Source organism: Bicyclus anynana, chromosome 8 (genome assembly GCF_947172395.1).
Source record: "Bicyclus anynana chromosome 8, ilBicAnyn1.1, whole genome shotgun sequence".
Classification (NCBI taxonomy): domain Eukaryota; kingdom Metazoa; phylum Arthropoda; class Insecta; order Lepidoptera; family Nymphalidae; genus Bicyclus; species Bicyclus anynana.
The window spans coordinates 11,087,921-11,101,836 of NC_069090.1; the positions used below are offsets into that span (position 1 = coordinate 11,087,921).

The 13,916-nt window shown below is 35.6% G+C and overlaps 1 protein-coding gene across 1 annotated transcript; it reads right to left on the reverse strand.

Annotated features, from left to right (window-relative positions):
- Positions 1-908: 908 nt before the first annotated feature.
- On the reverse strand, positions 909-12,967 carry LOC112048405 (sarcoplasmic calcium-binding protein). Its single transcript, XM_024085922.2, has 6 exons — positions 12,688-12,967; positions 4,484-4,690; positions 3,805-3,966; positions 2,906-3,046; positions 2,444-2,563; positions 909-2,076 (listed from the first exon to the last, which is right to left on the reverse strand). Exons 1-6 carry the CDS (start codon positions 12,787-12,789, stop codon positions 1,966-1,968), a joined length of 843 nt encoding a protein of 280 aa, XP_023941690.1. The 5' UTR covers positions 12,790-12,967; the 3' UTR covers positions 909-1,965.
- Positions 12,968-13,916: the final 949 nt, after the last annotated feature.

Genomic DNA, 13,916 nt, shown 5'->3' on the forward strand with positions numbered 1-13,916 from the left:
ATTATAATCAATATTTAATATTAAAGTTTCCTTTGAAAACTAGCTAGTTAATAGTTCTATTTAAAAAGTGTTCTATTAGATACCTACTTTATTATCTTAATTCATCATTTAAAACATTAAATATTTTTCACTACTCTTGCTCAAAAACACTGTCATATTACCACTCCACAGCGGGGCTAAACAAGCATATTAGCCTCTAGGGGCTAAAGTAATTTTGTTTTTTTAATTCTTGCCTGTTACGAGTACTAGCCAAGTACTAGCCTACTATAAAACGGAGGAGGTTTTATTCGAAAATAGAATCATTATAGGTAAGGCCCTGATTGTTTTGAAAAATAAATAAAAAACTTTAAATTGGAATGAAATGCAGCGTTCTTGTCTGTGGAATGCGTTTATTTTTTTATTGAGTTGCGAATAGAGCGAGATTTGAAGACATGGGACATCCTTTATGGTGTAATACCTTTGCCTTTTTCTCATGCGAAAAAAATAAAATTAAAAAGCGAGACTTTAAAAAATAATTGGCGTGATTACACACTTGATTTTTTTCCGAAATTCATTGTAAATTTGTGACCGTAACTTACATATTTTTCAACAATAATTGTTATTGTTGTCTTCGTCTAGTGAGAATGGTGATCCTAATTTGGAGATGGATGAAATTTTCAATCTGTTACCATCAAAGTCGAGACGCATTTACTTAAATACTTACCTACGATACCTACGAAAAATTTAATAAGTGAAGAAAACAACAACGAATGGATTCACTTACGAAAGTGTTCCTCGTATATAATGGGTCTTTTTAGCCCCTTGTATAACAATTTTCTATTAATGGAAACACAGTTAGGTTTTATTAATCTTTCTTTTTAGTTGATTCAAAGATTTTGGAGATGTTATGTAAGGAAAAGTAAAAGAAATTATTTACTGGCGTCATTTTATTGAGATCCATCTCAGGTTTTTTATATTATTTTTGTGCTTTTTTACATTTTATCTGAACACATACAATGACTTCCGTATTTCTACGGCACTAACTTATTTTATGAGTAAATGAGCACTTAATTATAATATACCTAATTATAAGACGTAATTTTAGGTCAACCACTCGAATAACAATGAAATTATGCCTTTTTGTCTCGACACTATAGCGACACTAGTGCAAACTAAAATTGTCCTGGAACTATTAACCCTCATTCACAGGAGAGTCTTTAGTATGAAGTTAAATGAAGGGTTATTTCCAACGCCCAAAACTGAATATGCAACACTGCTCAAAAAAAGCGTCGTGTTTTAAAAACGCTGACGTGTGAACATATTGGGAATGCATATTTTGTTGTATTTGGACGCTTTTTTAACGTCGTCAGTTAAAAAAACTCTCATGCGAAGGGGGGCTAATAGTTCCAGGACTATTTTAGTTCGCACTAGTGTCGCTCTAGTGACAAGACAAAACGACATAATATATTCTAACGGACGCAACGTGTTTTCACGTTAAGAATACGGGAATGATATAGCCTATGTTACTCAGTGAAAATTTGGCTTTCTAATGTTGATAGAATTTTTAAAATCAAAAAGACCATTTATAGTAGACAAAAATTAAAATCCCTTTAAATTGCGCTTAATTTCGATTGCGATATTAGTCATTTAAAATCTTACTCAATAAAAACTTAAGTATAATTTAGGAATGTTATCCCAAGTCATTTAGTATCTCTTACGACCGTACAATTTTTAATAATTCTTGATTTCGTTACTACAAAAACAATCAGCGTCTAAGCACACCGCAAAAATCGAGTCCTAGCCGTAATCATTAAACAATTTTTCAATCGTCAATGATCTTTTAAACGACTTTTTAAATTACACAATAATTACCTAACTTTTAATACAGAAAAACGACATTTTAAGCCCTTAGGAAACTAGCATATCTAAAATATAAGTAAATAACCTAAAGTAGGTATACAAGTTATAATGTAATTTTTATATTAATCAGACTTCAGTTAATGGTCCCCAAAACATTTTAGAAACTCGTGTCTCGTCTTCTGATGTGAAAAAGTCTTTGCCAAGTTTCACAAATTCTTTGAGCGATACTTTGCCATCCTGTAAAAAATAAGAAAAATAAGTTCATGAGTGAAAATAGAAAAAAATATAATATTCGTCTCTATCTACCACTTTTGTGGTCATTTAAAGTGCACATGGCATAGAAGTACTTATCACGGAAATTCTTTATCAAAGAAAGCAACAACAGATAACAAAAACCACAACGCTGTACATACAATATTTTTGAATAAGAAATAGCAAAATACGTTTTGATAACGAGCGTAAGCGATCTGGTGAAAGCAAACAGTAAATATCAAAGGAACAAGAGGTTACAAAAATATACAATTTGGATTAACATAATGTTCACAAGCTTCAATGTGCAATTTTGATAACTGATTTTTTAAAGTGAACTACATATAAAACTAACCCCATTAGTGTCGATGACCGCAAAGGCGACAGCAGCGTGCTCGTTGCTGAGTCCGAGACACTGGAAGAACAACTTGAACTCGTTCACAGAGATGAAGCCGGACTTGTCTTTGTCTACCGCCTGCAAACATAAAGTTCAATAGAATATAAGATTAATGATGATAATAATAAAGATGAAAGATGAAATACTGCTCCAATTTTAACTATTCTATATTTAATAGAAAGTTATCAGCGAGTACCATAGGTTATTTTTAATCCCCGTATTCCCTAGAAAACGGGAACTACACGACTGAAACCATAGGGAATCTGCTAGTTTCAACATAAAGATTGATTAGTTAACATTATACATAATTTGTACAAATTGTACATGAATCTTTTTCTAATGTTGTAACTTCTAGATTACATTCATTTGAATAAATTGGTCTTACATCTGCTATAATGTTTTTGCTATAATTGGGCTTACCTTAAATAAATACGGCAACCACCGGTGGGCTTTCTTTTTCAATGTCTTGTCATTGAGCACGTGATGCATATCTTCCAAATACTGCTCCACTGTGACAAAGTTGTAGGGGTCTATGGCACCCCATTGCTCTTCCCAGGTCAACTGTAGTAAATCACAAATAACTTTATATAGGTTGAATAATTTTGGTCCGAGAGTCCTCCCTTGCAGTGATATGATTGGATGTGTTCTTGATAGTAACTGAATTACGTAGGATCATACAAACGTTCTTTGCCCAGTAATATAAATAGAGTAATTCATCAAGAATCATATTAATTTATACTTTTGCTTTGATCAAATGCCTTTTGCAATTCCGTCATAAAAAACAAATGAATTTTGAACCATGACAGGAATGAAAGATTCGAGTGGGCTGTAGTCAGTCAGCGCCACAAACTGCACGAGTGGCGTGGGAAGTAGCGAGAGACGCAGGCAGAGACGTCGCTGGTTCTGCCAAGCACTCTCTATTTTGTCAGTTTTGAACTGGAGTGAAAGGACTAGTATGGTAAGGCGGCCAACCGTCCCGTAATGCTACATGTAATCCCGCTTTGAATTAATTAGTAAAATAGTCCCATAAAACGTTGGATTTGTCTCGCATGTCGCGCATTTTTCCGACTAAACTTAAACACACACACACACACACACACACACACACACACACACACACACACACACACACACACACACACACACACACACACACACCCACACACACACACACACCCCCTACACACACACACACACACTAGAACAGTATGTAGACAGACAGGACAATATCGAAGCAGCGCGTGAAGTATTGCGTGGCTACGGCATTAGGTACAGCCCGGATGGTAAACCAGAAATGGGTTATTGTTTTATATATCTACCTTAATAATAGCAGTAAACTCTTTAGCCTGCTCGTCGTCCAGATGTCCCAGCGCCTTGAACCGTTCGGACAGGAGCAGGAAATCGTTGAACGAGATCAAGCCATCCTTGTCGACGTCAAGGATGTTGTGCACTGTACGCATTTTCCGACGCCAGAACTCTGACTGCAACAATCAGGATTGGTTTAGACTACAATAAATATTAGAAGGTACCAGACGGCTTCTAATATTGTAAAGAAGAGAGAAGAAGAAGAAGAAGAAGAAATATACTTTATTGTACATTAAAACAAAAATAAACAATAACTTATAATAATACTTAGAAACTAATGTACAAATGGCGGTCTTATCGCTAAAGAGCGATCTCTTCCAGACAACCACTGTGGAAGAGAAAAAAAAAGAGCTTTTGACATCTTTAAATTATTTTCATAGTGAGTGTCAATCTAAAATCTAATGTAACAAAATTGGTGACATTAATTTAATTACACGATTGGATAGATAAAGGTTTACTTAGGTGTAGATATTATGATTGGATTAATCAAAAATAAATCAGCTGCATTTTTCCATTATGATAAATTGAAATTCTGACACAAACGTCTTCAATACCAATCTGGCTAAACTGCTAACTGTTTTTCTGATATTAGGCCTTCGTAATTTTATAAATTCTATTTTATTTTCAACTAACCCGATCAAATCCTTTGCACTCGGTGTCAGAATCGGAGTCACTATCGCTGTCGGCTTCCTTTTTCCTGCGGTTCTCCTCGGGCCTGCCGTGCTGTTTGCTGTAGTTCCTCCTCAACGCTAGTGCCTGCTCCACGAGGTCCAGCTCACGCGGCTCTTGGCGCTGGATATAGCACACTTTGCCGTTGCAGGTCACCTTCGTGTGAATCAGCTGCAAACAAATAATCATTGTATCTTTAGTATTAGTATTAGTAAGCAGAGTGTGGGTGGGACCTCCTGAATGTGGCTAGAATCTATTGGATGCAAAAACCCAAAAATAGAGCGGGCTGGCGCTGCTTAACAAAAGGCCAGTATGCCAGGCCAGTATGTCCAGCAGTCTCAGACTAATAACCTAAGGACTAGTATAGCACCCAATTTCACGAATAAAATTCTCTGTCATTTCTATAAGGAAAACGAGCTTAGATTAGGTACATATCTTATACTAAATTAGAAGTTGTTGACCGTTTTTTACACCATTCAACTAGGTACACAAAAAGGTATTTTACGGTGCTCTTTAAACGACGAACACAATTACAAATATGAAACATCGATTCTATAGAGACAGTTTTTATAATCGCATTAGATCGTTGATCATATACTTTGACAGAAAAGTAACGTCTAGCGAGGCAGGTCCTTATGTAATTAGTCTGAGCCAGGAGTGGATTGGCTGATGATGATGATATTTAGTAACATAGTAACTAAGTAGTTGTCTTCTTGATGAAGTGGTATTGAGCTTTTTGTCTTCAAAAATATTTTGAGTAACGTCTCTGGGCCTGGGATATTGGAAATGTTAGGCCCCTGTGCCTCGGAGAGCAGTTAACTATTCATTATGTTAATAAAATTATCGTTAACATTTAATAATGATCGTTAAAGGGTCATTTATTAATTGTCACTCAAAGCTCACCAACCCGCATTGAAGCAACATGGTAATACACCATGGGCATTACATTACCGATTACTATAGGGAGGAAGTATCTATGTTATTCAACGATTATCCAAATTTTCCGACCCGTTTCAAGTGTTTCAAATGGGTTTTAGTTTTTCTTATTATTCGATTTTTAAATCGCTCATTTAACGTAAGTTAGTTTTTTTTTATTCTTTACAAGTTAGCCCTTCACTACAATCTCACCTGATGGTAAGTGATGATGCAGTCTAAGATGGAAGCGGGCTAACTTGTTAGGAGGAGGATGAAAATCCACACCCCTTTCGGTTTCTACACGGCATCGTACCGGAACGCTAAATCGCTTGGCGATACGTCTTTGCCGGTAGGGTTGTAACTAGCCACGACCGAAGCCTCCCACCAGCCAGACCTGGACTAATTAAGAAAATCTCAATATGCCCAGCTGGGGATCGAACCCAGGACGTCCGTTTTGTAAATCTACCGCGCATACCACTGCGAAAAAAGTAAAGAGTGTAAATTCTTTCTGTAAAAATATAACATTGCTTTATGTAATTCAAGTTGTACCCTATTTTTTCTACACAGATGAAGTTATCACTGTTCCATAGGCTTGTACATTTCATCCCGACCCGAAATAAAGCTCCTACATATTTACTGACATACACATATATTGAACTCAGCGAGTGTATTCTACTTTGTTAACATAAATTACATATAAAACTGCAAAGGGTCTGCTCTACAGACGGGTAAATACAATAGCGAAGGGCCAATGCCCTTCTCTACCTTGAACCAATACGAACATTCACTTAACGTATGGCATTTCAACATTCACAGACCCGCAGCTAACATAAATAGCTTATTAAAATGAAATTTTCTTCAAAATATGATAATGGATTATGGATTTAAATATTTAATGATTTTGTTTACCTAATCTCATCATCATCTCCATGTCTTTATCCCACTTATGTGAGATCGATACCATATTACGGGCCTACAAAATCACCGCAAAAAGTGAGCTGATTTTAGATAGTCGGCTATTTCGTGATTAATTCCATTATATATTTTAGTATATACAGTTTTTAAAGTTCCTAAACACACATCATAACTCGACATTATATATTTAGGTATTATACATATGCGACTCAATGAAATGCGGTCAATTAGCCACTTTTCTTCGCCTCAGTTTTAACACGCTAGTGACATATCTATAGGTATTTCTATTGATTATTCTAAAATCTTTGGTCGTTACAATATTTCATATTTGTTCCATTCACCTCTGTCTTACATCAACTCATGATTAACCTTTTAAACACTTCACACATCTTCATCTTCGTTCACAGACTCCAATCCCAACATTATCACTTCTTTGGCGTTCTTCTCCTGTTATGTCCTTCCATTTGCATATTTTGATGATAAACGAAAGAATAGATAAGTTTGAGCTTATTTATTCGTTCAAACAGTATCGTTGCTACTTAGTTATTAAAAAACCTTTTATCGAATGTCAACATTGAATTCGTAACCAAAACCTTCGGCCAAGGAAGTGAATGTAAGATTATATTTGCATACAAAATAACTCGGTCAAATCACCAACGCAGGTTGTTACGCAAAATGTCGTAAACAAACATGCAACAGTCAGACATGCCACATTTTAAATTAAGGCGAACAAAAGCGGCTAATAGTCTTAACTTCACGGCCGCGCGGCCAATCTCATGGTGAGATTAATCACTTTAATCTCCTGCGTACTGCAAGAGATTAAAGTGCACAGGTGCACTTTCTTTTCCCTCACTCTCATAGTCCGATAGGACGGCAGACCGACACGACCGGTGAAAGATCAGGCGCAGGCTTTACGTGCTCTTCGAGGCACGGGGGTGTACCAACACCGCCAACTTCCCAACTAAGATTATTCTAGTAAGCATAGTCCCAATAACTATTAATTTATTATAAAACACGGCTAAAACTTACGTGATACAACGTCGAAGTATGCCCGACTAGTTTCGAACCGAAATTTCAAATACGAGGCCCTTAGTCATGAGCTGGTTATTGCAACGCGGCACGATCGAAACATGCATGCCGGCATACTCTGACGTTGTATCGCGTGAGTTTTAGCCGTGTTTTATAATAAATTAATATTAATATGAATAACACTCACGATAGTTTAAATTCTAAAAACCCCAATAATGTATTTTTTTGTTGGCCTGACCCGGGATTCGAACCCTAGACCTCATTGTCCGCAGCTGGACCAGCTAACTACGAAACCAATAAGGCAGTTCAAATCAAATTGTCAGTAGTCAGACAAATAATAAATGAGATCGAATTTGATGTACAAACAGAACGATCGCACAGTTTGACCTCAAACGTTACTGGTCGTTCCGATAAAAACGGGTCATTGTTGCAATATTAAACCGAATAAAAGTCCCGTTTGTTATTCAATTGAATGAATTGGAAACGTAAATAAAACTGTCAGTTGTTAAGGTTAAGCAAACATATCCGCTCGGTGTAACGAAAAAAGTTATCCGACAGATAACTTATATCCGACCTAGAACGAAGAAAGTTATCAGAAAGCTACATTTTTTATCGAAAGTCACGAAGTTAAATAAAATCAGCAACTACCACTAAACTAACTAACTAACTAACAAAAAAACAATGTAGGTACCTACCTATGTCATAAATTCTTTATAACGTATTAGAAAAACGCCAATATTAGCATTGACTAGCTGACGCCGCGCGGTTTGACCCGCGTGGTTCCCGTTCCCGTCGGAATACGGGGATAATATATAGCCTTAATTAATATGTAGCCTTAATTATACCTTCTTCGATAAATGGGCTATCTAACACTGAAAGAATTTTTCAAATAGGACCAGTAGTTCCTAAGATTAGCGCGGTCAACCAAACAAACAAACTTTTCAGCTTTATAATATTAGTATAGAAGTATAGATTTTGATTTTGATTAATCCGATCCGAAAGCGATCCGAAAGCTTTAAACGGAAAAAAATGCTTAATAATTACAACACAAAACATTATTGCACAAAATCACTAATGCGGCTGGCAGCGTGACGGTGTGTATGCTGCCTAACAAACAACTGAGCTCAAGTAATCAAATACCCTCTCATTCATACCAACACTGATACCTCCCCTCCACAATAACTTAAATAATGAATGTTAAAACCGCCTTTAATCGAGGAACTTGTAACATATTGTTTTATTATATCTGAAAGGGAAGGCAGTGTTTTTAACGAAGCGGCTTAACTATTTCCGACACTCTCAACAATTATCGTCTTAATATTCTTTTACCAATAAATCAATAATCACTTTATATATTCGTGAAACCCGCATGAAAATCCATTCAGCAGTTTTCAAATTTATCGTAGACAGACGCGGCGGAGGACTACGTTTTGTATACTCGTAGGTAGACTCCGCGTCATAAAGAAGTCCCGCGGCTGAAACCTGAATTAATATTTACATCGCCTTAATTCAGTACTTTTCAAGTTTACCGTAGACAGACGCGGCGGAGGACTACGTTTTGTACAGTCGTAAATAGACTCCGCGCTATAAAGAAGTCCCGCGGTTGAAACCTGAACTAAAATTGCAGCGCCTTACACAAATGACATTATGACCGCCATTACCAAATAATAATGAGCGCCACTTTGTTTGAACGCCATTAGCGCCGCGTCTAAGGGACTTGTTTCTACAAAGTACTTACTTATGAAAGTATATTGTTTATTTACATTTAACGAAGGCTGTAAAGTACATATAAAGTTGGTTTCGCTGTGTACAAAGCATGGTTAGACGCCTGCGGGCGCCACTCAGTAATGGGGTCATCGAACTCATTATCATAGTCGACGCAATGGACAAATCTTGGCAACTGTTTACTGATTGAAGTATATAAGTTTTACCAGTTTTGAGCCGGATACGAAAACGTGACAAAATCAATCGCCAGACCGTTAGCTTCGTTATAAAATTCTTACCCAAACCCTTCATTATAAATCTATAATGTTGTCTTTAAAAAAATATCTTTAACAGAGTTTTTTGAAGAGTTGCCGCTATGTGGCTGGGGACTGTGGAGATGTTTTTTCAAATGGGGATGATGACTAGGTTTGAATATATAAATAAATAAAAATTCATACAGTTTTAGCTTCCTTACATTAAATGTGACATTTTTTAATAAATGAACTATAAGCATAAACGCACAAATAACAAAGATATTAGTAATTTTGTTTGAACGCGCATACAAATCTAACGATCAATTACATTGCCTACGACGTCATTAGTTCGAGCCATTTTGTATAGGGCGTTTTCTCAGGGACCCGCGGCAGCGCCGCAAATCTGACTCTTTAAATCCCTGTAGCTCCGAAAGTTATGATCGCAGATACCCTGTTCCTTTTACAAAATTGCTTTACTATTAGTATACTCTTAATTTATATACAATTCAATTTAAAAAACTGTCATCATCCCTAATAAAAATATTTAAAAAATACGCTTTATACCTAGGGCCCTGATAGCCAAGTGGATATGACCTCTGCCTTCGATTCGGAGGGCGTAGGTTCGATTCCGGTCCGAGGCATGCACCACCAACTTTTCAGTACCTAATGTGCATTTTAAGAAATTAAATATCACGTGACTCAAATGGTGAAGAAAAAACATCGTGAGGAAACCTGCATTAGAGAATTTTCTTAATTCTCTACGTGTCAATCACGTCGATTCGTCGCTCCGTTTTGCCGTGAAAGACGGACACACACACTTTCATAATAAGTACCTATGGATATTATTTTTAAAGATAAAAAAAAATAAAAACATAAAATTCATTAACTCGTAGTTAATACTAATGTCTATACAGGATCGATTTTGAAAATTCTTTTAACAATAGAAAGCCACATTATTTGCGAGTGATAGTCTATTTTTATCTGCATTTATATTTCTGTATTCCCATGATAACGCGAACTATTCGTATGTGGGTGAAACTACAGAGTGTTGACAAGTCAATGATTATTAATGTTCGTAGGCTGATGTTGATTCTTTTTTTTGTTAGAAAGGTAGTAGGTAGGTACTTTGAAGATTGACCCGTAAATATTTCAAGGCTATCAAAGCTAACTAGAATGACAACAACATCGTCATAAATATTATTAAGCGTACCCTATCCAGTTTTGATATCCTGCTAAGCCAGTTCGACGCATTTCATGCGCAGAAGGAACCTGTAGAAAATGTCAAGGGTACGTCTGATGAATGTGAAAGTAACTTAATCCTCTCTTTAAAAAATAAGTAATGCATAATAATTATAGGTAGGTACCTATTGATATTGAGCTGTGATAGCCCGGTGAAGGAAAAACATCGTGAGGAAATCTGCATACCAGAGAATTTTCTTAATTCTCGTGTGAAGTCGGCCAATCCGCATCGGGCCAGGGTGGTGGACTATTGGCCTAACCACTCTCTTTCTGAGAGGAGACTTTAGCTCAGCAATGCGCTAATTATGGATTGATAATGATGATGATTTGATTATGTTTGATCCAACTTGAAAGATACAAGGACAGCTTAGGGGAAATTTAGGGATAGAGTTTGGGTAGGGGTAGGGAAGAAGTAAGTGCATAAAAGTCAATGCGAAGCTTGACCGGGGCCGCTATTTGTACTATATAATATTATTCATACTGTGATATACCTAGGTAGAGTACCTACCTACTTGTTATATAACATGGTAAACAACACGTAGGCACCTACCTACCTAATATTTTTGTTTACGATCCACGAATATTGTTTGTTGTTTTTATTACATATTGTTTTGGCTATTCAAGGTACGTAGATACCCGTCCAAGGTTGTCTACCGGTTTGGATTCTATGAAAATACTACGTACCTACTACCTTAAGGGCTTACTAGATTTTTGTACGCTAGTAATAGGACGATTCGGTATTTTTGCGTAACTTAAACCGTGTATGCAGCACACTCAGCGAAAGCTCTCAAAAGGAATAAATAGCTTTTCACGTTTTTGTAACATTTTTCATTGCTGCTTCGCTCATATTGGTCGTAAATTTATTATGTCGATTCTTGTTGCTTATATAGCCTTCCTCCAAGCAAAACATCTTTTATTACGTACTAAATTACTTAGGTATTATTACATATCATTCATTCGTAGCAGTGACGCTAGTGACGGGACTAGTGATTTTGAGATTTTTTCAAAATGCTGCCGCATGAAGCGGGATTTTTGCGTAACTTAAACAGTTTATGCTGCACACTCAGAGAAAGCTCTCAAAAGGAATAAATAGATTTTCACGTTTTTGTAACATTTTTTTTATGTCGATTCTTGTTGCTTATAGCCTTCCTCCAAGCAAAACAACTTTTATTACGTACTAAATTACTTAGGTATTATTACGTATCATTCATTCGTACCAGCCCCACTAGCCAAGTGGCATGTCGATTGTCTTTCTACGATCGCTGACGCTTCGAAAACTAGAAAAATGTATGGGCATGACATATTATGATCACGTGACCTATCGATAGCAAATGTCATCCCATACATCTTTCTACTTTTCGAAGCGTTAGCGATGGTAGAAAGAGAATAAACGTGCCACTTGGCTATGAGGACTCGGTGATAAAAGGTTAGATATCGACGGTCACTGCATTTTCATAACGAAATGGGGTATGCTTTTATCATACTGTTTTGTTTTTAATTGTTAGTTATCAAAAGAGAAAGATAATTAATGAGGATTTTAATTTTGGTATATTAAATATAAATTCGTTTAATGATTAAACTTTAAACTAAATAAAAAAATATTAATATTTTAAATTATATTAAAAATTCTGCTATGCTGACGTTGACATCATATCCTTTTTATGATAAAAATGCCATTATGTATTAAAGGCATAATATAATATAATCAATAACAAAAAAATATTCATTTAATAATGGCAGGTTTACTGTTTAATTACCTGTCGTTAAAGCTAATTAAAAGACTTGAACCTTATCATCTAAGATTATTATAATATATGTGTGATCGAAATACCCCAAGTATCCATTGGAATGTTTGAGCAGGTACGTAGATACTGATACAAAAAAAACAAAGACAGTAGGACTCAAAAAAACTATTGTTTTTTTACAATAGTTTAACGGAACCAGATACAGACACGTTTTATAGAAGACCACCGCGATGCATTTGTAGAGTTCATCTTTTAGCGTAAATTGTTTACACTTTACACCATAGATGTTATTAGTAAAACGTTTATAAGATTTTATTTATTTTAATAAAAAACTATTATCTATGTAACTATAATTATTATCATTTACCTTCATCTGAGTTTGAGCACTGGTACTTGAAAGCACAGAAGCGGCTCTTTCAAAGTTGAATGCGGCTGAACGCAGTCCACATCTCATTAAAGAGATCGCCATTTTGTCACTTTTATATATCTAACAACACTTATAAAACCCTAAATAATATCAAATATTATTTATTTAATCATAACAATACAATGCTCTGAATTATGTAAATAAAAAGAAATATTTTTTAAACGTTTTCGAACGCAACTTCCGGTACAACCACACGCGTCACTGCACAACAACTATCTGATTTGAAATTCGAATATGCGTTCAGTTTTATTAAATGCACACAGAGGAGGGGCGAGCTAGTTTCCAACCAGCACAACGGAGATATTACGATAGATTAGTAAACAGAAAAAAACATTAAGGATAGGAGTCCATAAATCGAAGACATAAGTTCTATATTAGAGTGCATGTTAATGCATACGACTATGAACTTGACAGTTTTACGCTAGACGTGTAAATGTGCAACTGTTTTTGTTTACCGGCGTCTTTTATTTATGACCGGTTTCCAAACGACATTCGACTTTATTTTTGGGACTTTAGGAAAGGTTTTTCAATGGTTGTTGAGATAAAAATTCGAGGACGCTTTCGATAGTTGTGTTTGACTATGATATGAATAGGAAGATTGGGTACTGAGACTGAACGCTGAGTGACTGTTGTAGACCAAAACCTAGTAAGTGGATTATTATTAATTTTAAGATGAGCAAAGCAGCAGGCTTTAAGTTTAAGCTTCTGCGGATTGGCTTGGCTTAACTGACCTAGAATAACGACCAAAGGAAAATTAAAAAAATAATTACGTATATTAATATATTAGACTAATAATAATCAATAATTATCTATAAAAAAAATACTCCATATTATTTCATTAGTTTTTGTGAACAGTTTTAAAATATTTAAAGAATAAGACTATTTTTTTCTTGAATATTATTGAAAATTACTGATGATAACTCTCTGTCGTACTGATTCGAGAATGTATTGGTTTTTGAATTTGTATTTGGAATGGCTGCATCACTGCCGTGTTCTATCTGCCTATTATTCTTTTATCTATGATATTACTACAATGATAAAAAATAGCATTTATTGGGTTTTGATCTTGCGCCGTAGAGAGCATGGCGCTCACGTGGACAGTGGACGCGCTATGCTTAACGCAGTCGCGTCACGTACGCCTTTTGAATGCATTTATTGCAATTTAGGTT

Excerpts from the sequence above, each read along its gene's own strand:
- LOC112048405 (XM_024085922.2), bottom strand. The coding sequence starts at position 12,789 with ATGGCGATCTCTTTAATGAGATGTGGACTGCGTTCAGCCGCATTCAAC. Across the intron at positions 4,691-12,687 it reads GTGCTCAAACTCAGATGAAG|CTGATTCACACGAAGGTGAC; the intron begins GTAAATGATAAT and ends ATTTGTTTGCAG. Across the intron at positions 2,077-2,443 it reads CGGTCATCGACACTAATGGG|GATGGCAAAGTATCGCTCAA; the intron begins GTTAGTTTTATA and ends TATTTTTTACAG.